A 27799-nucleotide genomic window follows, 5' to 3' on the forward strand; every position below is an offset into this window, starting at 1 on the left:
TTGGCCATTGGGAGAAAATGCCAATGTGAGCTTCCTGCAGTGGAGGAATTAATCCCTCTACACTGCCATCAGGTTTGTCACAACGGGATTATTTTGCCAATGAGATGTATAATACAATTACATATCCCATAACAGGATTAATAAAAAATAAGCTGACAGTGTCTACTGCACCTCTTTGTGTGTGTGTGTGCGTGTATACAGTAAGCAGGCATACATGTATGTGCCTAGGTAAAGCAGCAGTACTGTCAAGTAATAATTCAGAGGAAACCTGTGACAACAGCAATGAAAACATTTCCAGTTAACCATAAGCAGAGCGTGGAAAAATACAACGCAAAAAATCGTGAATTCTTTTGGCTGATCAAAACAACTCAATCTGCAAAGCAAATCAGCAATCCTGATAACTGACCAAGGATTTGCCAAACAAAATTTCTTTCCCTTCCTATGTATTCTGACCATGAAATAAAGAGCCATTATGTTCTATCATTTTAGCAGGAGCTATGCTGATACAAGGGACCTCGTTAAATCAGAAGTCCAGGAGAGTGACATGTCAGGAACTCGCCCTATTTGGGTGCTAAACTGATGACAGTATATAAGATTATACACTTAACACTAAAGCCACATGCAGCAAAACTGGCTGACTGGGGCTATTACGCAGTTCATGAATGGGGCTCAGCAGTACAAAACAAGATGGATGTTAAATCTACAAACCCCAAACTGTGTTCCATGCTTTTACTTCCGCTACGAAGCCTCACGCTAAAGTAAAAGTTAGAGAAAGCATTAGAGGAAAAATCTGGTATTCAGTGGAGGTTAAACACTGCCAACTGTCTTTTGAAATGGAAAAACTATTGAGAAAAAGCGCTTTTTTTGGGTCTGAACAGGTGCTTCGTAAGCAAGCAACCGGGCCAGGCAAGGAGGCGTCATGGAACTGACTGTGCGGTCTACATGCACTAGTCGAGAACTCTTTTATTCTACGTCTTGTCCGAAGGAAAGAGCAGAATCTCAGACAAAGCCATGCAGAAAGAGAAGCAGAAGGAGAAAGAACTTCCACGGGCATTTTCAGCCCAACTCATGCATGCTGTACCTCCCTGGATAACATATGCTCTCAAATACGTTCTACCAAAAAACTGGGAAACCTGTTCTATTCCAAAAGAGCACGTACTGCCCGCAAGTGGCTGCACATGACCTACCTCCCAAGCTGAGGTTGTACGGTGTGCTCCAGTCACTCCAGAACCCCGGACCATGACGATTCCTGCACCGCACTTGAACTGAGTATGAAGAATCAAGTAGTGTATTGTCTATGGCCAGTGAGGTTTCTAGAGCAACTTGAACCATCTGTTGGATTATCAGAAGCCATTATTGTTGTATAATGAAACATGAAAAAGAAAGAGACAGAGGGAACCAAAACAAATCATCTAGAGAGTAGTTTTTAGGTAGCAAGTTGGGTAAAAAAAGCTTTCTTCTTTAAATTTACTGCACATTTCAATATGGTAGAGGTTGCATACCTCTGTGGAAAACATGTTATTTCATTATGGACTGCTAATTAACAGTTGCTTTGTACTCCAGAGTCAGTTGCGTAGTAGCAACAGAAAAAACAATTCACTAATAAAAGCTGTACATATTAAACATATACCCATGTATCACAGAATTTGGGGTTTGCTGAAAGGAGAAAGCTTTGCCTTTAGACTTCACAGAATCTAGCATTTCATCCAAAAAGAAAGATGGGAGTTTGTTTGTAAGACCCAACAGGAGACAGGTCTTTCATCATTGTGTAACAGATGTAAAGCCCAGCGTGCCAGCTTTACCACACACTCTGCTGACGTTTACCAGGGTCTTCTGGACACACCAGCTCAGGAGAAACCAGTATGCTGGGCCCAGCTCCACCAGACCAGCCATGTGGCTCAACTCAACAGAGCCACTGCCTGAGGACAAGGAGGGTGGTAAGAAATCCTGAGATCTGGAAGAGACCCACCGACCTGCACTGCTCCATCGTAAAACAAAGCAAGTAGAGCTGACGCACCTGCCAACCACGTTGACCTGAATTTGCGGAGATCTTCACTTCATACTGAAGCGGGTAGGGCATCAGCACAGGGTCAGACCAGCAGATCTTCACTTGACCTTTCTCTGTCATTTCTGGGTGCAGGTTCAAAGGAGGTTCAGGCTTTACTGTGGACAAATTAATTGACAATTTTTCCACTAACTGTACTGCCTGTGACTGCTGGCAGTAATAGGTTTTTACTGATTCAGAAGTCTCTTTCACACCTTTTATTTAAGTTCAGTTTTCAAGAACTGCTCTACAGCTAATGTATGACAGAGTAATGTTGTGTAATACCACTGGAAAAGTGCACCCTGGCACTGTCATACAATTATTTATCAGGACATGCTGTTTGACCTAACATTTGCCTTAAAACCACATGAATTTCTTGCCTTGGGATTATTCCCAGTAACCAAGCACTAACTGACCTGTTTTACTGAAAAGAGGATTGACAAGGATGGAAGTGCTGAGCAAAGCAATTTGCTTGGCTCCTTAAGAGACAGAAGATAATGTCCTCATATTGTACACAAAGATTTTCTAAATATTCCCATCCCTTTCCAGAGTGATTATGTCTATGAAAGGTCTCCAGGAGAGCTACAATAGGGCAAAGTGAAAATGGAGGGTTTCAGAAATTTCCCACAAGGATGAAGAGAACTTTCTGGAGAGGGAAATGGATGGGCAATTTAGAATGATGATTAGGATTACATTCACTCTTCCTCGAACAAAGGCAAGGCACCTAGATCCTACTTCTACCTGTTACTGAGACCTTTTCAAATCACTGTGTAAGCACAGTGTCTTTTGGTTTACCTTGTCCTCATTCACAGCTCTGAGTTTCTCCTGTGCAAGAGTAACACCCCGTTAAAAACCACTGCAGAGTAAACAGCACGTGCCAAAGCTGAAGAGGAAACATTTCCAAGGGCCTTAGGCAGTGGGCACACGTTCACTTCTGCACTGGATGTTCCCAGCCTTTTCCAGCAGCCCTTAGCTAGTGCCACAGAGAACCAGAAGAATTGTCTCCTATCAGTTGAACCATACGCTCACACAACACATTAGTCTTACCCAGAACCTCCTGCAACTCCCCTGGGGTCCACTCAAGTGAGAGTCTGCCTCTATCAACACCAGATTAAATATAAAATGGCCTTTCATTGATCTCTCAGCTCCTCAAGGTGTCTCATTTAAGTGGTATTACTGGAATCTCACTCAGTTTACCAAAAACCTGTTATTATTTTCATCATAGATTCACTACACTAAGTCAGATCTTACTTACACACCATCTCAAAGCAATTAACAAAGACCAGCAGGAAATGATTTGGGAGGAGGCATAGCTTTTAAAACAAAAGTCAGTAACTTCTACATCACACTTTCATGAACCTTAAAATACAATGATGTTTGTTCTACCAATGCCACCTGTTCTACTAGTATCATCTATAAGCAAGTACAACTCTACATTACACAAGTATTCATAATTTTACTTTCAAAATAATTTTTAATTGAGCTAAATCTTGGCAGAACATATATTAATATTATGCATTTTAAAAATATACTTCATTAAGCAGAACAAACTAATTATGTCATTTTAAACACTGGCAGATGCAACTCTGAATTTTTAGTTTTTTCCTGCAGCATGCATTAAAAGCAGCATGATGATACACTCAACCTGTCATCTTCAGAACTAGCCCACCCAGAGACTTTTAACTGATTCTGTCTGCAAAGCACATCAGTTCAAAAGAAGTTCATAAAACGTCTATTTTGTTCCCCACAGCTGCCAGAGTCCCTGCCTTTTCAAAATTTGCCAAGATCTGCAGCAACTGTGCATACTGGATAGCAACACATATCAAATTCATAATGTCAGTACAGTTTTAACTTGATTACATACAGAGGAATGTTTTCCAACTTGGAAAATGCTGGAACTGTGTGGTAAGGAAGAAAGCATCAGGACAACAGAGCTGCCTGAGAAAAGAGGTAGTTTTATTTGCTAAGTAACTTTAGGAACAGCTTTTTTTCCACTCACTTTTAAATTTAAGTCCTCAGCAATAAACATAGACAAATAAGCTCCACCACTGCTCCAGACTTGGGCACAGAGCGGTCCAAAGCTCACGTCTGTTGACAGCCTGGCCTTTGCTCAGTACGGTTTTGCAGTGGAGCCCAGACAGGCGTTAGGTGGCTAAAAAACGCGTACAGCACCACCCTGAGCAAGTGAGACGGCCCCAGGGAGCCTTTGCCTGTTCTGCCTGCGCCCTCCTTCTCCCCAAGAGACATCCGGCTGCTGTTCTCCATGAAAAAAGGTTTAAAACGTAGGTCAAACTTACCTATGTCTATGGGCTTGACTGACATCAAAGGTGACCACAGAGGCGTTACACCCATCGTCATCTTCAGCCACATGATGTAAGTGTAGTTGAGTCTCAGAGAAGGCACGCAGCACTCGCACTTGTCATACTCACTACAGTCACACCGAGCAACCATGACAGTCCCCTTCAGAGAGCTCGTAGGTACATCTCCCAGCGACAGCTCTGTTCTACAGGGGAAAAAACCAAAACCATAAACCAAAACAAACCGGTATTTCTTTGTATACTCTATCTCAATAGAGCAGGTTTGTCCATCTGGATAAGGTTTATTTACCAAAAAAAAAAAAAAATTAATGAAAAAAGTAAAAAAGGCACTAATTGTAACCAATTGTTTTCAGTTTGCTGCTTCTCCCTTTTTAAATGGTTTCCAAGTAGTTAAGATGATTTCATGAAAATATTCCTAAGGTTTGACTTTAAAACAGATGTGTTACAGTATGACACCTGTAGTTTAGTCAGACTAGTTTCCGATTCCTGATGGTAACTACTACTAGATACTTCTTAGGCACACGAAGTTAGTTTACTTTACAGTGGACTAATTTGCAGCCCTCTGCCACCCCCATGGAGATTATGTTCTGATTCCTATTCATGAGGCACCGAAATAAAATCTAAACAATTTATCATTCCTTCCAGCTTCTGCTACAATTAAGCATTACAAGTAATATAATAATCAACACCAAGTTTTGGAATAACAAAAGGCTAAAGAACTCCACCATCAGAACACATTTTAGTACTCATTTTCAACAACTTATAGGATTTGAAAAAAAATAGATACCTGTCTTACCTTTGTGCAGTTAATTCCAAGATAAGGCTTTAATTATGTTTATGCACAGCATGTTTGTCTATTAGCGTGTCTGATGTTTCCTAGGAAAGCAAATTATTTATTCACATGCATTGCTACTATTGTCTTGGACAGGTTCGTGGAAAGTATTTATTAAGTAACTTACTGCATTTTGCTTTTATTGCTTCTCAGAGTAAAGCTCATGGGACTATTTTTGACTGAATGTTCAGATTTCATTTCAAGGGGTATTTTTTGCCTTTATTTTCTTTCTATTAACATTCCTTCCTTGAGAGTTTAACATACACAGCTTCTGATTGCATAATCCACTGCAAAAATTGTATGGTCTAAGATAAACTTTTGAAGTTTAAAACAACTAATAGCTGCATGGGCATAATATATGTTTCATGAACAGTTTAATCAGATTTTCTAGTAATATTTCAATAGACTTCAAATAAATGACAAAGTAGCATATACTGATACAAGTAGTCATGCGTTACATCTCTTGATGCTAACAAATGTATAAAACATACAAAAAATTTATGCACATTCATACTGAAATACAGGCCATCACATTTAGTTTCTATCTCTAAAATATAACATTTTCCTTGGGTCAACTTCAAGAAGCAGCATGAAGAAGACCCATACTGTTTCCCATGTACACATTAGTACACAGATGCTTTTAAAGTATGTTTTAAAGGCATTTTTTAGAGCAATTCTCATGTGTATGATTTAGTACACAGATGCTTTTAAAGTATGTTTTAAAGGCATTTTTTAGAGCAATTCTCATGTGTATGATTACTCTTATAAATGTTTTCAATCTCTATTGACTTTAGTCAAACTATTCTCGATTTATGAAATAAATATAGCACAAGTGGGCACAAAGCTGCTTCTATTCTGAGAGCAACCAGCAGTTCCCAAAGTATTCTTCCTTCTCATTTCTATTCCACAGATATTCTTCAGGCTCTTTCAAACACAGATTTACCAGGTTTATGGTGTACTGCAGGTATTCAGTGCCACGGGCCTCCTTAAGGTACTGAATTTAATAGTCTCAATGCTTTGTGGCCAAACTTCTCACAGCAGAAAAGCCAAGACAAAATCTGACAGTTAAACCCTCCTGGATTCTTTCCTGCTTTTGACATTTCATCCTTACAATAAAAGCTTATGTTTTGAATTGTTCTGAAGTAATTTTGGAATTATTTCTGTATAGTAAGGGGTTTGTTTTACTAATTCAGAGAAAGAAATTGAAGTGAATAGAGTAAGAACCTTTCTGTAGAAGTTTTAAATAGTTTTATAGTTGGTATGACTCATTGTAACACTTGAATTCAGGGAGGGGAAAGAACTAAACGTTGGAGGAGAAGAAAGGACAAGATTTTCTGCTTTGTTTTTAGTCAATTTGGGATCTAGTACATTTAATCGCTGCAGAGCACAGGGGAAATGGGCATGATTCACTGATCACCTTACCGTAATCTGCCCTACTTAAAAAAGAAAAGGTCAGAAACTGAGGAGAATTTGGAAGTGAACAAAGGGCTGATGAATTACAGGGAAGAGCATGTGCAAATGATGCTGACTGGGACTGCGAGGGAACCCCCAATCACAGAACCCCAGACTGGTTTGGGTTGGAAGGGACCTCCCAGCCCATCCAGTGCCAACCCCTGCCATGGGCAGGGACACCCTCCACTAGCCCAGGTTGCCCAAAGCCCCATCCAACCTGCCCTTCAACACTGCCAGGGAGCCAGGGGCAGCCACAGCTTCTCTGGGCACCCTGTGCCAGGGCCTCAGCACCCTCACAGGGAAGGATTTCTGCCTCCCATCCCATCTCCATCTCCCCTCCTGCAGCTTCAGGCCATTCCCCTTGGCCTGTCACTCCCTGCCCTTGTCACCAGCCCCTCTCCAGCTTTCCTGGAGCCCCTGCAGGGACTGGAAGGGGCTCTAAGGTCTCCCCGCAGCCTTCTCTTCTCCAGGCTGAACAAGCCCAACTCTCTCAGCCTGGCTCCATAGCAGAGGTGCTCCAGCCCTCGCATCATCTCCGCGGCCTCCTCTGGACTCGCTCCACCAGCTCCATGTCCTTCTTGTCCTGGGGACCCCCGAGCTGGACGCAGCACTGCAGGGGGGTCTCACCAGAGGGGAGTGGAGGGGCAGAATCCCCCCCCTCGACCTGCTGGTCATCCTGCTTTTGATGCAGCCCAGGACACGGTTGGCTTTCTGGGCTGCAAGCACACATTGCTGGGTCATGTTGAGCTTCTCGTCCACCAACACCCCGAAGTCCTTCTCCTCAGGGCAATGTGCACACATGGATCTCCTTGAATCAGGGCCCCACTACCCTCATCGTTCACTGATCAACACACACACATTATGCATCCACCTTGTTTTTAGGATACTCTTTGCAGCTGGTAACACAAGGATTTTCAATAACACTATGCCCTCATAGCACTTGTACTTTGCAGTAATGATCCCCTAAGCTATGCAGGTTCATATGCATATGTAGTTTATTAGTCTTATAGTTTGTCAATACTGACATTCCTAAAATAATTTTTACCAGGACTCATAGACTTTAGGATACAAGAATTATGGAACCTTATGCTGATGGTATCTGGCAGACACACCACTTCTAAATTACTTGGAATATTTTTGTTTTTATAGTTGTGGTTCCACTTCTTTCTCCTCAATTTCCTTTTAAAGACTTTGCAGAATCTTCCTTTAAGTTCCTCTGCCTTCTATTGTTGCTCACAGATTTTATTAGTCTCAAAAACCCCACAATTGATCCATAAGAATGTAGTCTTTTCATCAAACCATGTCTTTAATCTGATCTATCCGGAAAGCAGTGACCACCACACCAGCACGCCCCATCTTTCTCCTAAACATTCAAAATAATTACTTCAATTTGTAACCAAATTGAGCTCATTTGCACCCAGAAGATGACCCATGTACAGGGCAAAAAAATGCTAGAGGGCTCCTCCCCATGTTGTGTTGTGCCAGTACTGTGTTTCAAAGGCCACTTATTTCAGAGTCAAGAGGCACAGGTTGTTATTTCTCCCTGCTCCCACTGCACACACCTTTTCATTTGTTTACTGTATAAAATGCTGTACGTAGGAATGCAAGGGTAACTGGAGGAAAACCCTATGGCTTCATTCCACCTCTTGTGACAGAGAATTGAATTACCAGTATCTCGCTTCTGTGCTGCAGACTCCTCTTACAGGCAGTACCTCTGCAGGCAACTCGGGCAAGGCAAGGGGAAAGAGCAAGGTACGTTATCAGATGCCACGTCCGCGCCTGGAGGAAGATATCCTGGTGCTAAAGAACAGGGTAATGAGCTTTGCATTTCCATGAACTGGCAAGACACAGGGACTCTCTCACAAAATTGAGTTTGGGATAAAAGAACAGATTAACAGAGGACGTGGTCACGAGGGGCCCCCACATCAACTTATTCGAAATTGCCAAGCCTGGGCTAAATGTACGAGACCTGACTACAAGCAAAACAACGGAAAGCCAAAGTATTTTGGAGAACTGCCGCAGCCTGGGATTGCATAAGCAGCCTGTCATCTTCAGTTTGGCTGCAGATGGATCCAGTCACAGAATAACCATTGTTCCCAAAGTGTAGCTATGGACTTTAGAGGGGCTGATGCTTACAAAGCCCTCACAAGTTCAGAAGAGCTCAGTGCCTTCATTCAGTAGAATGAGAAGAGAAATTTTGGGTAAACTTAAAGCAACGGGCTGTTAAAACCTGCAGTTTTCCATCAGACTTGCAGCACGCTGAGAGAAGCTATAAATCCTGGTTCAACAAGCACTTTACATCATGCAACAGCGAGCAGATCTAAGCTGCATCCAAATTGGAGGGGGAAAGGAAGGAAAGACAGAGGGCTTATAAAATATGTGAGTATATACTATGTCCCCATTCGGTTTTATAGTGCTGGCTGCTGGAATTGGAGAGGTTTGCCTTGGCACAGAGAGGTAAGTAAAAACCAGATAGGTACTAAGCATATGAACTTCTCTGAAGCCCACTGGAGCTCAGAGCTGGAGCCCACCTCTGAGATTCAACAGAAAACTAGTGAACTGGACTTAAGTTTTAATGGCTGGCAGAGAAGGGAGGGAGAGTGTGCAAAGGCAATGTGACTTTAAGCTGGAAACATGGGACTAAAGCATAACACAGTGCAGAAGGGGGGGGGGGAATAAATACTGCATGCCCTGAACCACAGAAGTAATTAACATTGCAGCAAGGGCACGTGTCCAAAGCTTGCTTTTCTTCTCCTCTCCAAACACTGCACTTCTCAGCTGTGCACAGATAGTTCTTTAAGTCAACAACGTAAGTTAACACCTCCTAAATGTTTTGTATTTTCATGCACAATTCAACCTTACTTCAGAAGGTGTTGTTATTTATGCTAAATTAATCTGTGACCCTGTGGTGAACTTTTAGACTTTAAATTAGAAGTTGCAGAATGTCTTTACTGAATTTAAACAATTCTTTGCAACTGGAACACCTAACCAAAACCAAAAGGTCAACATTGTTTTAGGAAGAGATACATGAACTTCTACAATTCCTCTGATTCAAGGAAAGGTACATCATCACATTTAGGTAGCTATGTTGAGGCATATCAGAAATAAGGTCAGCACTTTAACTCTGCTTTCAATATTTCTATATACTGTATTTGTGCAAGTGCTACCTTGATTAGGAATTGACAGAGCAAGGTTGTCTGGGGTTCTAAGGATTTTCAATAATTATATCTCAATGTATTTGATATATAGTAGCTCGAGGACATACTTATTTGAACAAACTGCCCCTTTACACTGCAGAACCTCTGATGGCTGCTTAGCTCAGGAGAGGATAAGCCTCTAATGAACGGTTAATGTTCTCCAGCTGAAGAAGGCTCAAGGTATAACCAATGCATTCAACTAAACCACCAGTCTTGAGGCAAATTGCATGATTTATCCTTAAAAACATGGGAGCCTAGGCCCAGAACTAAAGGAGAGCCTCACAGGTACTTCAAATAGGTCAGAAATATGAGTACATCCTATACATCACCATCTGCTGAAAGGGCAAATTATAATCAGTGCCCAAAATTAAATAGGGAGCATTCATCTGTGTCACTACAAAAGGATCCTTAAGGCTAAGTGATTTCAGTTAATGTAATTAACCATCAGGGTTTACAGCATTCCTAGAATACATACAACTGGAAAGATCATTCACTTTTGGTAGACAATTAACCTAATTTGTCTAATTAAGTTTCAGAATAATCTTTCTCCTCCCAAAGACATGCTGCTAGGGAAGGTAAAAGCCTTGTTATTACCCTTGCTTGAGCCTCTTACAGAATACTGTCATAGCACTGTTTTGGACAGAACAGAACATTTTCTATTCAAAGCAACTTGATATCATTTACAAGCAGGCAAACTGTGAATGTGTAAAATAAGAGGATACTTCTTTAATGCTGAAAATTTTAAAAGCTGCTGAGGACCCAAGCTTTTTTGCTGTAGGTTCTTCTAGGTCATTATTATTGTACATTGCCTGTCCTATATGTGAGAATTCTGGCTTGATCTCCAGACTCCCAGGGAGTAACACATGCCAGGAATGCATATTTTTAAAACTGGGAACGTTTTCAAGGTATTTTGGCTCATGTGAATAAAATGTTAAGGTATCGGCAAGCCAACAGGGAAAGCTGTCGCCTTACTAAAATCTGAAATGCTTTGCTAGCTGTTCCCCCTGAACATAGGGACCCTACAAGAAAAATACTAATATGAAATCTGGAGAGTGAAACAAGTTCTCCAATGTCAGGGACTGCACTGCATCTCGCCTTTGCAGCAAAAAGTAATCAAGTACAGAAATGCCACAAGGACTCTAGTGAGTCTATAGGGCCTGCTCTCATAAATTGCACGACACTTACTGAATTCCCTTTGCAATACAAAGAACCTCTTCATTCCAGCTGGGACTTGAATCTGTTGTTCCACGGATGTTAGGCATACCCAAAAAATTCAATATAGCGATTACTACACTAGGATTACCGGCAAAGATTTTTCTATTGCACTTGAGACTGGATGGAACAGAGGCAGAACTTCTCCCACAAACACACACGTAATGGTATTTCAGAAATCAAAGTCATAAGGAACACTGGCAATGGGAACCCACTCAAAATCTGATTCCAGCTTTAAAGTATTATGTCAACTAAACAACCATGTTTACTACCAGTTAATACACTTGCTTTCAACCCCGACTACAGGGATAATTTGTGGCAAGTGATTATCTGTCATCCAGTTCTGGCTTTTTAAGTAGAAGTCATCACCTGTAAATTCAGCTAATTCAACTATTTGTGTTTAGACTGTTTCCTACAGAAATTAAGTCTTTGTGTTCATGCCATTCCTTCCAAGCTGTCAGTAACACAGAAAAAAAAACCCAAACCAGTGTGCTTTCAGAAGTGGAACCAAATAGACCTTTTTAGGATGAAATCAGGCAGGTCATGTATACCAGACCTGCCCAGCCCACAGTCAGGATTACCATCTATTACCATTCCAGAGAATATTCACCGCGGTAGCAACCGCACAGGCAGGTGCCTTTCAGAGGCAACAATGTGATTAGAGTAGCATTTGGCATTCTATTAAATGTTACGTAACATAATTACTTCAAGAGAGAGAACATGATGGTCAAAAGCATTAAAAAGGCAGAACCAACACCTTTAACATTAAGCAATTGTCACAGCAAAGATATTTCAGTAAGTCAACGCTAATTTCATTAAAGCACTTTAAGAAACATGGAAAGGACAGAGGAAGGGGACTCTCCAGTCCAACCACTTCTCATTCAAAGACAGAATCGTAAACGTTCCATACTGTCCAAGACTACTTTTAGCTGAGACAAAGGTACATAACATATCATCTGGTTGCGAAGCTAATGCTACCGCTGTGTGCAAGCTTGAGAGACCAGTGTTGATGTTTTAGAAAATGCTTTCAGATTTCTAATGCTAACAGTGACAGATTTAACAGAGTCTGTACTTACACAGCATATAAAAGATTAACCTTCAAGTTGGCTCTCAAGTGCAACTTCACAAACTGCAGGCTACAAACTAACAGGTCCAACTTGCCTTCAATCCAACATTCAATGTTCCAATTTGAATCTAAACAAAAGAAACAGATTAAACATTTCTGAACTATATTAAAACCACAACAAAAAAACCCCACCAAAACAAAAACAAACAAAAAACCCCAAACAAACAACCCAACTAAAGAGCCAGGATGAAATTCAGCCAAAGAGAGGACAAGGTGAGATTGGAGCCCAAGCGTGCAAACGATTGTGAATAATTCTTGCTGAGTTGGACACCAATATATGCCCTTCAACACTTAAAAGGCTAACAACCTATGTGATACTGCTGTGTCCTAATTACTAAAGGAGGAATGTATTTTACTTGGCTTTCAGACAAGGCCGCAAGGGGAAGAAAGAAATTAAGCTGCTGCTGGCTGAAGGTTTTGCTACTGTTAACCGGTACAGCGTCTATGTGGCTGTACTGCGCACACTTTGTGCACACATACGCAGCTGCACTGCATACACAACAGCAGCAAATTTAGTGTGGCAGTCTTTAACAGAGATTTATTTGTTCCATGGGACAGTTCTTGTAAAATGAAATTCTACTCTACTGAGGTCAACGAGATTCCTGCCATTGACAGCAGTATGCCAGCAGGCCAGTATGCCGCTCAGAGACTGCGGTTTACAGGAGGAGAAAACAGCCTAGGAAAAAAGAATTCAATCTAATCCATGGAGAGAGATTTACTAAGGCATCACAATCCAGGCAGAAAAGATGGCACTTGCTCTCCATCTCTCCCGCCTCCTGAGGGAGTTTGAAGCCCATATCCACAAAAATATTTTAAATATTTCTCACAGCATCTAAACACCTTTGAAGATCCGGGCTTATATCCTCATACACAGTGCTACATTTTTATTCAGCATTCCCCTAGAGAGACAGCCAGCTATTTTTTTTCACCTTTGAATCTGTGCTACACAATTTCTTTTGCCTTCCACTACAAACTTCTGTGAAGAAGGATTTTACCATACTATGTTGTCTGCTCTGGATAAAAAACAAATACGCATTAATACAACCACCCACCTGCCCTCTAAACAACAAAACAACCCCAATCATTTTTTGAAGTAGCAGCTTCTTATGCCCTTGAATGGAAAACTTACCTATTTCCTGAGAAGCAGAGATACTTATTTCTGAAGGAATAAACTTCCTTGCTTGCATGCTTGCTCTGTACAAAGAACAATCAATGTTGTTATCACTCCAAAGGCAACATAGAAAGCTTTCTTCATTCATTAGCAAGGAAGGCTTGGTTTCGGGTGCTCTCCTCAAACCAGACCAGCTCTCTACAACGCCAGCAGAGAAAGGACTCAGAAACGTCTCATTCAGCAGCATACAGGGTAACGTAAAGTTCCTGGGAGGAATCTGATGGACCATACAGTGGGCAACTGCCATTTGAAGAAGGTCTGCAAACACAAAGGCAAAGATCTCAGAAATGAAAGAAAAAGTTCGTATTACTTGACAATGAAAAGAGAGTGGCCGATGTTATACAGAAACAAATTCATTACATAAAAATCAGACTGCTTCCAGGGGCTGTTCTGAGTTGGAGGCAAAATTACTAAAAACATTCCCTCTGCACTGGTGTCACAACTGACAGATGCCAGCCTCTCCCCCAGAGTCACTACACCTAACGTTATGTTTTCTCAACCTCTTGAAACAGGTCAAGACCAAGACTGTAGGGGAAGCATCTCTTTGGGGCAAATTGGCTTATATTAATTCAAAATACAGTGAATCCTAAATCCAAGTCCACAGACTATACAGGTATGAGTTTCATCTCCCCCTGCAGTGCTGGGAAACTTGCAATCCAGCTCTTATAACACAGCTCCGCTACTGTAGAAAAAATAATCCCCTTGTAAATATAACAAATAGTCACACTGTAACTGTTAAATACCAAAGAATACTATTACCAGAATACACCACTGGACGTAACTATGCAACCCCAGGGCATTATTTGGGAAATGAGATGTACGAAAAGAATAATCTTTTCCATCAGACTTAGACTCTTCAAAATAAAATCACTCTGACCACATTTGTAGCTCTTGTTGGTAAGTCATAGCTTGAATTACGCTAACAACGATTTTGAGAATGATAAGCATGTCGGTTTTGGAAATAGCTTACTGTAAAACACTGCATGAATTTCAAAGATTAAAGCTCTAGTTACAGAAAGGCATGTGGGTCATTTGTGCACTTTGCATTTAGCTTTTCGCTCAGTAAGGGCATAAATATTTTAAGCAGTTCATTAGATAGAAATTAATTCATGCTCTATGCCTTGCAATAGCTAAAATAAAAAAAATAGAATTTCTCTAGCACTGTTTGATTAAGAGCACATAAGCATAAGCTAAATAATATAAAAACACAAAATGAAAGCTTTTTAAAAAAGTAGGTGCATGCTACCTTAAAAGCAGACACTGTGTTACTGTGCAGTGTGTTAAAGTGTTTTGTTTTCTCTTTACACAGATTTTGTCGTGCCAGACTCCTGAAGGGTTCTGCTCTTTCCTCGTCTCTCATTTAACCGAGTTTGTGCCTCTGTAAATATCAGCTTCATTAGGCCTCCTGGCTCCATGCGGAGGATTCAGCTGACCGAACAGACTATTAGTCCATAATACATGATTAAAAAAAGGACAAATGAGTAAGTGACATGACTGCCTATGAAGCAGGACAGATAACTAACGTACTACTCAATTCACAGGGACAATCGCAGGGTGGGCAGAGATTCCTGCCAGTCATCTCTTTTCCTAAAAAATAGACTCCCCCCTCGCACATCACACCAGACGATCTCACAGGATTAATTAAATCCTATAAAGTCAAAATGTGCGCAGCTACGTACCGCTTCTGCAGAAGTGTTAAAAAAAGATACTGCATTACAATACAGAACATTCAGCATAGGATTGCTATGGCTCTCAAATGCATGCTGCGCTTTATTAACGGGCATTAAGAATGTTTTCCTGGTACAAATGCAGCAGTTTGCCCGTGACACAGACCATCACTTACAGTTCTGTCCCTCAAATAGCGGCTTGCTTCATGTCAGGGTTAACAGGGCTACAAAGATGCCAGCCGCGGCTATTAGTTTATTTGGAAACAGGCCAAGGTGGCTACTCAATAGATACACTGACTTCCAGTCATTGCAGGCCATCAGACAGTGACAAACTGCTCTGAGGCCTAACGAAGACTCCCCGACACACCCAGGTTTTCTGATTAAAAGGTACAGATCGGTTAGATTACGTAAGGTATTTAAAAGAAGAACGTCAACAACGCAATGTTTGATACTAAGCAGATAAAGGTACATATGTAGATAAAGATGTATACGTATATAGAAAAGATACGGAAATCTAATGATTTATTCATCTTTTGTGAAGATACAAGACAACACAAATTTTGAAGCTAATTTCATTGGATTACAGCATCTGCTTTCTCCCTAAGCATCATGACCGAAAGTCTTTAAATAGTTCTTATTTTAATAAAAAAAAATGAAAGCCAAATACCAGCTGTCCCTGAACACCATACACCAATATTGTTACAGACATTTCCCAATTAGAAAGCCAGTTTATTATATTCAACATTTGCAGTTAATTGAGCACCCTTTCACAGGACTGTGCACATGAAAGCAGGAATGTCAGCTACCGAAAAAAGGAGAGCTCAAACTCAAAGCGACACCCTGGCTACACCGAACTAACCAGAAACTTTGCAGTTCTGAGGGAACCAGATTTTCCCTTCCACTTTTGGACCTATTAGGGGAACAAAACAAATTGCCCATGAACTTCTATCTTCTCAACTTTTGACTGGGGCATTTATTTGAACGTGTCTTGACTTGCCACATACTTTCTACTGATGTTTCCTCATCTTAAAAGTCAGTTGCACTGCTTTTTGGGATAAGACACATAGGCATGACCCCGAGAGTGTCAACATTTCAATTCCGCACAATGATAACATCGGGTCCTTTGTATATTCTAGTTGCCTGTTGTCATAAGATACTAATCCAGTGGCATGACTTGAAACACCACTGAAAAACAGAAGTGGTGATTATTCCTCATTCCACATAATTTCCAACTTATTTTTGTAGTAACTTACCCAATAGCACAAACATGGTCAGAATGATTTGCTGATACATCTTGTTTTGTAGAGCTGATCTGAAAAACATATAGAAAAAGTAACTGAGAGCTGATAATTATCAGCCTGTTATTTCATTAGGGTTCCATTTTGGTGCACGTCAGTTAATTTGATACTCACACCTTTGTAAGCAGAAAGGAAGAACAAAATCAGAATGTCATTTGAGAAAAAAAAAACAAAAACAAAAAACCACATTGCTTAGAACATCAATTAAATACTAATAAGGCTCTTCTTTCATCATTACAACTATATAGTACCTCATTTATCCAGGCTTTTGCTGATCATAGTTCACCTTCTAGGTTTGCTCATCTGAAAGGCACTACAAATCCGAACAATGAAAACGCCCAAGAGATACTCAATTTTCAAAGTGCAGCATAGACAAAAACCCGCGGGCACCCGTTTCAACAGTGAAGACTTCACTGCACTTTATAGCAATATTTCAATACTGTTCTTTCATTTGAGATACTTTGTTCTTTTTGATTTTCATCCTATAGTCACATAAACTCTGTTAAACCCCAAATATAGGCATTTTTATATTTTAAAGAGGACTCAGCAGAGAATATCAGAGGAAAACATAAGGAGTTTGGTTGCCTTTGTAGTTAACCAGAACTGGATGATTAGTAAAATTTACATATCAAGTCAGACAGAGAATGCTGGGGCAAAAAAAAAGATTTGGGGAGTCCCCCCAAAGTATTCTCATTCCTTAAATATTTCTGAGAACAATTTCCTTGAGAACATCTATGTTGCCAACAGAACTGGTGCCAATGCTGTGTAATCCTCTGGCCTTTCAGTTTGGGGGTGCAGGTACTGTACTATGCATCCACACACACTGTATGATACGTACAGACTACTGCGGTGGGAGAGTCTCTGTACTGGCTACACGGCAGTCGGCTCTGCAGCCTGAAGGAAAGCGTATGCGGACACTGGAGATCAGACAACAGAGTAATTCCTTCCTGGTTTTTACCACTCCTATCAGTGCACAGCCTGAGTATATCCCCCTTGTCTTGCCCAGGGCAGCACCTCAAGAAGAGGGTGAGCCCGCAGAAGAACCAGTAGCTTCTAATAAACCCAAAGAATTTGGTTACAATAAGGAAAGTCACCCTCTGCTCAGAGCTATGCCTCCTCTCCCTTTTGTCCTCACCAGAAACTTTGATATGATCACCCAGTGACCCTGACGCTGCTTTAAACCTTGACCATGGCTTAAAGCAAAAGCAATTCCATAGGCATAGCTGTCTACCTGGAGCAGCAGACAACTGAGCAGCGATGTTACAGGATTTCAGTATTCTCGTCTCCTTGCAAGCTCCCCCATAAGGAAAGCCCTTGCAAATTTAGCTGGGGCTGGAGCCGGAGCCAAGCCATTTCTTCAGCACAGACCATCTTCATTCTGGTCTGCAAGATGAGTCAGTCCCATCCACTTTTCTCCCCATTCACCCAGGTTATAATCAGAGTACATTTTAAGCTACATTTTGAGCAATTAAAGAGGAAAGCTCAAAATTTCAAAGGCAGTGCTTCACAACCACTACTTCAGAGGAAAATTTGCCTCTCAGCACAGCTGTTAGGAGGCCAACCTTACCTGTACTTCTTCCATTAGTCTAGTTCTTAATAGGTGAGCCACGAAGGCCAGAGGAATTATCTAGCTACAACCTTCTATTAAGTCTATCATTTCACAACGATACAGGCTGGGATTATTTCCAAAAGCCTATGATCAAAGTTACCTAGTTTTTTTTCCAAGTTTCTGACTGAAAGAAGAAAAAAAAAACCTTTTAAAATAATTTACTTGACATAAGCGTACACTATTCATACTATTAAACATATGGTTTAATGAAAAACAGTCCATGTTCATCTTTTACAGGTGCAACAAAAATTCGCTGTTCATAGCTCAACCACTTCTCAGTAGGAAACCGGCAGAGATCACTTCCATATGTTGTACAAGAAAACCAGACATATATTTCAAAGGCTTATAAAGTTATCCATATGTCATGGATGTTATTGAAAATGCTTTAAAGCTCTCGCTGTCAAAACTAGTAAAATACGTCCACCATCAAAAGCTCTAAATGATCCATAAAGTTATGGCCCATCACCTGCCCTCCCACCATACGCACTGCAAGAAGTAAAAGCTGTCACTCGGGCATCTTAGCCCGATTGCTCCTAAATATTTGAAGGAAAGAACCACTATTTTGGTAACTGTACGTATTTCATTGTACTATATCAAAGCAGAATGTGACACACCATCTCTAATTTGTTCCTGGAAGGAAGAAGACAAATAGTTAAATCGTGCTAACAGCAGCTTCAGTGTTGGTTTCACTGATGTGATACCTACCGTAGACTGCATGGAAAGCAACTGCAGATCCCCAGAACCACATACACCTCAAAGAAGGAAAGTTATAATTACATACTCTACTGAAGATAAAAGCATTTTCACTTCTTGCTGCCATATAAGTGTCCACATAGAGCAATCATAGAGATTCTGATATCAGCACTAGTTTAACCATAATTAACAATATCTGGACCAGAAGGCAAAAGTATAGTTCAGAGCAGCTCAAGACATCCTCCTTTCCTGTTTCTATTACATCGATCTAGGCTGATTTTTACAAAGGTGTTATTTTTCAATCCTGGTTCCAACAATATTCATGAACAAAAAATAGTGCTGTACATGATCAAAAAGCCACACAAGCTACATGTCACCAGCATTAGCTCCTTTTCTGTTCAAAGTTCAGTACCGCTTGTGTAAACTTTACACAGGAATTGGGCAAAAAAGAGATATCTGCAGATAACCCCCAGGACAAGATGAACGTACCAGACAGGACTACCCAATATTTTTTCTAGCGAGAATATTGAACTTACCAGAATTCCTTACTTCATTGTAAGAAAGAATACAAGTTTTATAAGAACAGTTACAGGCAACAGGAAGTCAAATAAAGGACAATAATTAAAACTTGTAACTATAGCTCTAGCCCAGACAGAGTAAGTTAACACAGCAAGGACAAATGGTTTTACGCCTGGCTGGGGAAGTATCCATACAAATGGAAGGAATCGGGGCCCATTTTAATGCATCTATCTTAAGACCCTGTGTTCTGAAACCATCAACTTTGCTGCTGCATCAACTTTTTCAGCACAGCCTGAAGCAAGCACGGTTGGTGATCCACAAACACCTGTTCGCTGGGCACGGAACATGCACTGAAAGTTTTCTTTTTCCTTCTGGAGCTGCCTTTTTTTTTTTTTTTTCCCCCTCTCAGCTTCTTGTCTTGACAACTTACATTTCTGCATGTCTCCTTTCTGAACTACAAAAAAAGGGTTGATGAGAAAATAAGGCTGCAGTATGAGGTGGGTCCACCTGTCCAGTTTGAACACCAGTGAACAGAGGGGGGCACTGGTGACTAAGAGTGCCAAGTCTCTACAACCTGCCCCGGACCCAGCGGAGTAGCACAACCCTGACACTGCTAAACTCAACTGTAAAATTCTCACCCGCTTTTACAGGGACAAAGAGATTAGATGAGCAAATGTTGCAAGATCAGCACCTTACATATTAATGATTTCCAACAAGCAATTTCAAAGCCTACAGAAATTTATAGAAACTCAGTTGCCAGGGTCTCATATTTTCCTCCAGTAATGTACTCCACACACATACAGGGTCTGAAGTTCTTTTTTAAATTTTCCTTATTCCCACCCTCCCAAAAAAACAACAGCTGCTAGTTAATGGGAAACAGGAACATAATACCACAAGCATACAAACTGTCCCTTTGCAAGCACTCCACTACAGCTGTTTTTAAATATTTTAAAGATCTCTATAAAGCATAAAAATATTTTAGTAATAATGCCTACGCACAGCACCTTCTAGCCCGCTCTTTAAGGGTGCCGAGGGCTTTCCAGTCCTGTTAGTTTTGGCAAAACCAGTGGTTCTTGGTCAGCCCTCTTGGGCATGGAATTTCATTGCATTTGTTTGTCACTCAGTATATTAGTAAATGTTATTATTAATAAAGAGTTCTGAGTAAATGGAACCTATGAAATAGCAATGAATATGACTTGCATTGGACAATTTTCCTTTCTAATACCAAAGCTTGACCCAAGGCAACCCAAGCTGCCTATCTCCCCACGCGCTCGGTACAGTAGAAGGAGCAGCAGAGCTACCCTGGTCTCACTCCTGCGCGGCTCTTGGCCAAGAAAGCACAGCTCCAAAACCAGGCTCCGAGCCTGCTGATGGAGCCTCTCTTCTGAAACTCACCAGCAAAACCTCCAAAACGCCAGAGAGTTTGGGAGACGGTACAATTTCTCTTGATGGTACTGAAACTAGCCCCTCATTCCACACACATCCAACCCTGCTCCAAGACAGGTTCCCTTCACCAGTGACAGAAGGCAGGGGATCCAGCAGCACCGCAGTTGCATTTCCTCTGCATCTCCACCACCACAGCGTTGCCTGCAGCACTGAAGTTTGCGTACACTCGTGACGCGCAATTCGAGAGACTTAAAATCAGAAATATTTATGAAACTTAAGTCAGCAATAGAGAAAAGCGTCTTTAATAAACACCCTCCCTCATTGTTTGTCCCTGATGAACATACATTTGTTTTTCCTTACATGCAGCTGTAAGCTTAGCTCCTGTAATTATCTGGCACTTAAAGCTCCGTCATATTATAGCCACACTTGGCCGTTAAGGGCTCTATAAACGCTGTGTCAATAATTAACATTAAATTTCCAAAGTGCTCTTCTATCAGAACGGACTAGAATGGCTTCTGCAGCATCAGTGACTCAGAACCCACAGTCACGGAGATTTCTTTTGCTTCAGACACTAAGCCTCAAGACAAAACCAAACAACAACAACAACAAAGTCTGCTTTTGATACATCCCAACCACCTCCAAAGTTGCCTGGTCCTTTCCAGAGCTGGCCCGTGAGGCAGAAGACCACACTCACCACAGATCAGCTTTCCAAAGGACCAGGCAACTGCGTTCCGTTCCCGGGGCGTATTTCAGCAACAGGCACCTGGTTTTCACGTGTGACATCCCCACTCGCCCCTTTCCCCGCTCCCGCCGGGGGAACGAGCGCTTCGCCCCCACGGACCGGCCACGGGTGGAAGGCAGCGTCCCGCCAAGCCGGCCGGCAGGGAAGGGAGGGAGGGAAGCGGGGAGGGGCCCCCAGCCCCGCCGCTGTCTAGAAACCTAAATTTAAGAAACAAGCGGAAAGGAAAAGGAAAAAAAAAAGAAAAAAGAAAAAAGAAAAAAGAGAAAGTAAATTCACCGACCTATATCGCTTCATTCCCGCAGTCTTAACCGGCAGCCGAAGTTACGCCGCGGTGGTCATGTCTCGCCGCTTCGGCCGGCGCCTTCTCCCGCTGACAAACCCCGACCGGGGAGCAGCGGGGCCCCCGCCGCCGCTCCCCTCAGCGGCCCCGGGCAGAGCCCGCTCCCCTCAGCGGCCCCGCAGCGCCCGCGCCGCCGCCGGACGGTGCTGGCCACGGCCCCGCCTCGGCCCGGCCCGCCCCGCCCGCTCCACCTCACCGTGAGAGGCCGGTCCGTCACCCCCCCGGGGGCCGGGGCCGAGCCCGGCTCCTCCTCACAGACAACCCGCAACCCGTTGGGTACGGGGGACATAGGCCCCGGGGGGCCGATCAGGTGAGCCCCCCCCGCCCCGAGCCGAGCGGCCCTGCCCAGAGCCCCCCCGCCGTTCCTGCTCTCGCTGCTCGCTTGCCGGGGCGTTAAGCTGGAGCGCGTCGCCCCAGAACACGGCATGGCTTCTCCCGGCTGCAAAGCGTGCAGGTAAAGCGGAATTCACCGAAAAATTCCCGCGCAGCCTTGCGCGTTAAACCTTTTTTTTTTCTTCTTTTTTTTCTTTTTTTTAATGCCGAATGGTTCTATTTCACCTACACAGAGAACCTGCAGGGAACAATCGGTGCTATCTGGATCCTACAAACATTTGTTAAGAATTTAATTAACGTTCAGCTGAAGTGTCCTAGTTAGTGGTTTTTGACAATGGGGGGCTGTACAAAATAGGCAATTCTTAATGTAAAAGGTGACATAAACCAGAAACGGAGGGAATGTTTCCTGGCTATTACACCCATTCATTGTATGTCCCAAGGATCTCTGAATTTTCACAAAATTACAAACATAAATGCTGTGAATTATTACTCATAATACAAACATGCCTACTTGTTAGTAGAAAGACAAAGATTAGTGTTTAAAAAATAACCTGATTCAGATACGCTTCTTTTAAATGGCACGTTAAGCAGCGCTATGCAATTCGGTTTTGACGATTTGTTGACGCAGATAATTATTTCCCATCATTTTAAAAACTACACATTTCTGTGGGCAACCTGGGTGCAGAGAGACTATTTTCATCTCTTCTTTACCAGACTACTCTTCTATAGCTGATGATGTTTTAATACCAACTATGTATGGATTGTTACAACAAAGATTTTGTTTAACTTAAAAATCCTGAGCAATACCAAAGAAACAGACAGCGAACATTAATAACTAGAACTAAATTTAAACCCTGAGCTTTAATTGTGAAAATGAGTTTTTCAAGTATTAAATTTGTGAAGACCGGGTCTGAAATTGGAAAAGTGCACATCCCCAGGCTACACGAAATGCTCCTAAAATGAACACGGAATGCACCACAGCAATCTGTACCTCTCCAAAAAGCTATGCCAGATGTAGCTTAGAAGCTACCTTCAGGTGGAAGTCAGAAATCCAGTTACTGAGATTAAAAAAATGCCACTTTCTTGTAGGTTTGTTCTCTCTTCTACCACATGGCTGTGGGCCCAGTTCCGCCGATGAGTTTCCAGTTTGGATCAGTAGAATACGCGCCAAGAGCACCTTGTCCCTGACAGCCAGCGGCTGCCGTGGTTGAACCCCAGGCGGCAGCTCAGCCCCACGCGGCCGCTCGCTCACATCCCCCCAGCAGGATGGGGGAAAGAGAACTGGAAGGGTTAACATGAGAAAACTCGTGGGTTAATAATTGAAATAAAATCAAATAATGATAATTATAATAATGATGATGATTATAATAATAAAAAATTGTAATGAAAAGGAAAATAACAGAGAGAAGGAAATAAAACCCAAGACAGACAAGTGATGCAAATGAAAACAATTGCTCCTCACCAACCAACCGATGCCCAGCCTGTCCCTGAGCAGCGGTCCCCCCCGGCCAACCTTCCCCCAGCTTTATATGCTGAGCATGACGCCGTATGGTATGGAATATCCCTTGGGCCAGCGGGGGCAGCTGTCCCGGCCGTGCTCCCCCCCTCCAAGTCCTTGTGCACCCCCAGCCACTCGCTGGGGTGGGGCGAGGAGCAGAAAAGGCCTCGACTCCATGTAATCACTGCTCAGTGATAACGAGAACATCTCTATATTATCAACACCGTTTCCAGCACAAATCCAAAACGCAGCCCCATACCAGCTACTGGGAAGAAAATTAACCGTATCCCAGCCAAAACCAGTGCCGGGTGCCACTGAAGATCTGGCAAGAAACACAATCAAAGGAGACTTGGAAAAAATACTAAAACAAACAGCAAAATTAGAGATTAAATTACAGATTAGAGATAACCCTCTTAAAACAAACAGCAAAAATAGAGATTACAGAGTTGCTATAACCCACCATTAGATACAGAATCTACGCAGTTTGCCATAAAGATAAGAATGTTGACCGTAGCATTAGGAGCAGGAAGGCTAACAAGGGGGCAAGGGAACTAAAATGACTATAGCCACAGTAGGGAGAACACTGAAAGAGGTCAATACATGAAAACAGAGTTATGAAAAATTAGCACGTGAAATTGCAAGACCCAGGCACCGGTATTTTAACCAAATCTGTTAAGTAGTAGTACAATAAGAGCAAAGAAGAAAAAAAAAACACAAACAAAAAAAAACAAACCAGGATGTGATAATGTCTGATTTCTAAAACATATAGGACTTTAGAACAAATTGGGGATGTGGAGTTGAACAGTTGGGGAGTAAAGCCCAAGGAGAAGGAATGATGAACTATTTAAAGCAAAGGAAAATACTGGCACTAAGTCAGATGGTTATGAACCTGCCACAGAAACATTCAGGCCTGTTACTAAAATCCAAGTCTTGGCAAAAGAAAACTCATTTCTGGAACAATCTTCTAATGGGAATAACAGGACAAAAAAGAACCTGGTTAAGTGAGGGTTTAATAAGTTTATGAAAACAATGATTATAGAGGTTGGTGCCTCTAATAAAAAGAAAACTCAGCAATCTAGACAGGCTGTTGTACCCTTATGTTTCTTTGCTACCAACGCGAGCTCCTTGAGCGCCTACTCATTTCACCCACCTCTCAGACCACTCGCTACCACTCGCCTTTCACACAGGCAGATTTAAAGTCTTACACTACCTGACAGCCAGTTATCTCTCCCTCCCTTTGAATATACGTTTAATCACACCGCTGCTCGAAATGAAGCTACGCTTTATCTCACAAGTAGTGGAATAAATCACATTTTGACCCTTTTGTACTTCAGTGTTTGTCCTCATGAATAAAGAGCTCTTTGAGACAAGGGCTGACGCACATGTAAAACAACACCACATATTTAACAGGAATTTCCACTTAAAAAACAAAACCCAGAAATTATGTCAAGGAACTAAAAGTGAGGACTGAGCCCTGCTAGAAAAGATGCACCTTTAATCCTGCTTGTGCTCATCCTTTTTCTTGGAGAAGGCAGCAAGAGTTCAGAACCGAGGTACCGGAGACTGCTAACTCCCAGATATGTGCAACTGAGGTTTTTTACACTGGGTTTTTTTCAGCAATATTATTTTAAAATAAAAACAAAACCAGTATCTCTGCTTCATAAGGTATGAAGAAAAATATTTTTATTTACCTACTGCAAGCTCTTCTCAGTAAACAGACTTAACGTGATAATCACACCAGCTTTGGTATTGTGTAAATAGTCCTGCTGTGGCTGTATGAAAAACCTAGTGATTGCCTTTAATTTATTTATTGACTTTCCGTAATTCATGATCCATTTCCTCAAAGTAGCATCAGCCAGTTTCTCTCCTTATTAAAGTAACCACTATCTCCAATTGATAAAGTCTATTTTTAAAATATTTCTGTGTTCCAAGATGACAGTTTGGGAAATCTGACACAATTTGTGTCTGAGGTTAGGAAGCTGTTGAAGTTTTTGCATCCCAGACTTTCATAGCGTAAACGAAAGCTGTCACAAGCTGCCTAGTCTGCCATGTCTCTGCTAGGCGAGATCCAAAGAGGGACCACTAGAAAATCATGTCCTATTTAGGCTAGAACATCTTCAGATAAACATTTGACAGAGTAAGTTTTCTTTCACTTCAGTGAACCGGAAGAATAAAATCCTCTATGTAACCTACACTAGTGCATATTTATTTATTTCTTTTAAAGTGAGTTGGGTTTTTTTTCCTACCTTAATATCTAAACTAAATCTTCCTGAAGTTTAATCCTCTTACTTTTTCATACACTTGAGAAAGGCAGGAGACAGGTAATTGCACCTTTCAGAAGTCCTTTGATGTATGTTACGTTGTTGTCTCATACTGATCATCCTTGTGTAAACTGAAGTTCCAGTTCTTTCGGTCTGTCTTTATGGATCATCTTTTCTGGAGACCCACTAAGGCTTACTGATCTCCTTTGACTTAGTCTGGCTGCTCTCGCTCTTTTCTGAAGAGCAACGCCCAAAGTCCTCCAACCAAAGTCTTGGTAGTGCCATTTAGGGGGAAGAAATATCTCACTTTTTACATGAGACAACACTGTTTACACATCCCATAAGGATGTTTGCTTTTTTTCCTCCCCACAGCGTGCCTGTGTTGACTCAGGCTGGGTTTGCACATCTCCCTAACCCTCTCCCTAACCCTCAGATCCTTCCTGCAGAACTTGTGTTTGTGCAGTTGATTATTTCCCAGTTAAGTGCCCTGCACTTGTCTTTACTGAATTACAGCCTGCTTATTTCAGACCGCTTCAGCAATTTGTCAAGATCACTTTGAATTCTAATCTTGTTCTCTACAGTGTTTGCAACTGTTGCTGTTGTTTTGTTATCCAAAGATTGACTATAACATGCACTTTTCAAATATTCAAGGACTTACTGAAAACATCAAATCATTTCAGACTTCGCATGTACCCCTGAACCACCACCCCACATACAGTCTTCCACTCTGTGACTTGTTGACTGCTCTTTTTTTTTTTTCCTCAGAAAGTTCCTTTCTGTCCATCTCAATACTTTACAGTCATTTAATGTGGACTAGACTTCCCTAGCTTACTTCAGAGAAGGTCACATGAGATGGCATCAGAAAACATCACTAAAGATACTACGCTATGATGTTATAAGTTCTCCGTATGTTGGAATTCCCCTCACTACCAAGAACATTTTGTTGGTCACCCTGAGGGACCCTTTGGGTTCTATCCATTCTGTCCTTTGTCTTTCTGATTTACCCCTACATGCTTGTGTTATTCTTCTACAAGTCCTCTTCAATAACTTAACGTAGCCTTCAATTCCAACTGAAGTTTCCCATTACTGAGGAAAATATTATTTGCTCCTCTACTAACTTTCCTACCTTTAATTGACATTGGAGCAGGTGCTTTCCTGCCTTTCATGTATATTTTTTTTCAAGAAAATGCCAATTCTTCTGGATAACTCTTTTCTTTAGATTTACTTTCCATTTGATATTCACCGTAATTGAGTTTATTGAAGTTTTCTTTCTCAAATACTTTCCTCTCTGTTCTGCTGTTTCCTTACATCTTCACATTCTCAAATGGTTCCTCTTTCTCAGTCCAGGAAAAAAAAGTAAAATCTAGAAGACTCTTCTCTCAAGATGTTAATCAGCTCTGTTTGAAAAGGTCCTCATCCACCCGACTGCTTTGGCAATACACAACAAACTTGATCTTTTCTTCATACCTTTGGGCAAAGACTTTCCGTTACTTCACCTCCTACATATGCTGGATCTCAGCAAAAATCATCTGCGCTCTTGCGATAAAGACTCCATTCCTCCCATGCCTTCAGACCTCTCGGAACGAGTCTTTCCTTTCATGCCTGAATTCTCTCACGAAGTTTCTATTTTGCCAGTGCACTTATTATTTTGACTCAATACAAAGATTTTCAGTTTCTCCATACTTTATGCATTAGTATACAGACATCCAGGATGTTAAGCAAACTGACCCATGATTTCCTTCTTTTGCTCCTGTAACTGTGTCTTGAGCAAGCTCCCCAGTTTTTGCACCTTTTCCATGTTACCAGATTTTATACTTAACCATCGGGCCTCTGACGTCTGCCCCTGCCAGGCTGAATTCAAAGGAATCCACACCAGTACTAGATAGAGTTAATTTAGCAGGCCTGGAACCAAGGACGATGCTCTCCAGCCTCAGCTCAGCATCCCCTCTTAGGACTTCACCCTTTGTGGAAGCAGAACATTTTTTGGAGAGCGTCTTTTTATAAATACAACCAAGAGGGAAATTTATTATTCTCTCAGCGTCCACATTTCAACCTCAGCCTTTCTCCCTTGAAGCATAATAAAAATAACAAAGGTCCAGAA

General features: G+C 41.7%; 1 protein-coding gene across 6 annotated transcripts in view; it reads right to left on the reverse strand.

Moving 5' to 3' along the window:
• LEPR (leptin receptor) overlaps positions 1 to 21760 on the reverse strand; it is a 40776-nt gene extending 19016 nt beyond the window's left edge. For 3 of the 6 annotated variants that reach the window (XM_075759165.1, XM_075759168.1, XM_075759169.1), the window contains exons 1-7: positions 21547 to 21760; positions 16273 to 16331; positions 13311 to 13610; positions 12132 to 12249; positions 4342 to 4547; positions 2018 to 2163; positions 1188 to 1332 (exon numbers count right to left, since the gene is read on the reverse strand). In XM_075759165.1, the coding sequence (XP_075615280.1) occupies positions 1188 to 1332; positions 2018 to 2163; positions 4342 to 4547; positions 12132 to 12249; positions 13311 to 13610; positions 16273 to 16331; positions 21547 to 21560 (988 nt within the window). In that variant the 5' untranslated portion in view covers positions 21561 to 21760. Of the gene's footprint in view, positions 1 to 1187; positions 1333 to 2017; positions 2164 to 4341; positions 4548 to 5158; positions 5239 to 12131; positions 12250 to 13310; positions 13611 to 16272; positions 16332 to 21546 lie in introns of those variants that run through there. The other 3 variants (XM_075759166.1, XM_075759170.1, XM_075759167.1) reach the window with 3 other exon arrangements.
• Positions 21761 to 27799: the final 6039 nt, after the last annotated feature.

Source organism: Balearica regulorum, chromosome 8 (assembly GCF_011004875.1).
Source record: "Balearica regulorum gibbericeps isolate bBalReg1 chromosome 8, bBalReg1.pri, whole genome shotgun sequence".
Classification (NCBI taxonomy): Eukaryota; Metazoa; Chordata; class Aves; order Gruiformes; family Gruidae; genus Balearica; species Balearica regulorum.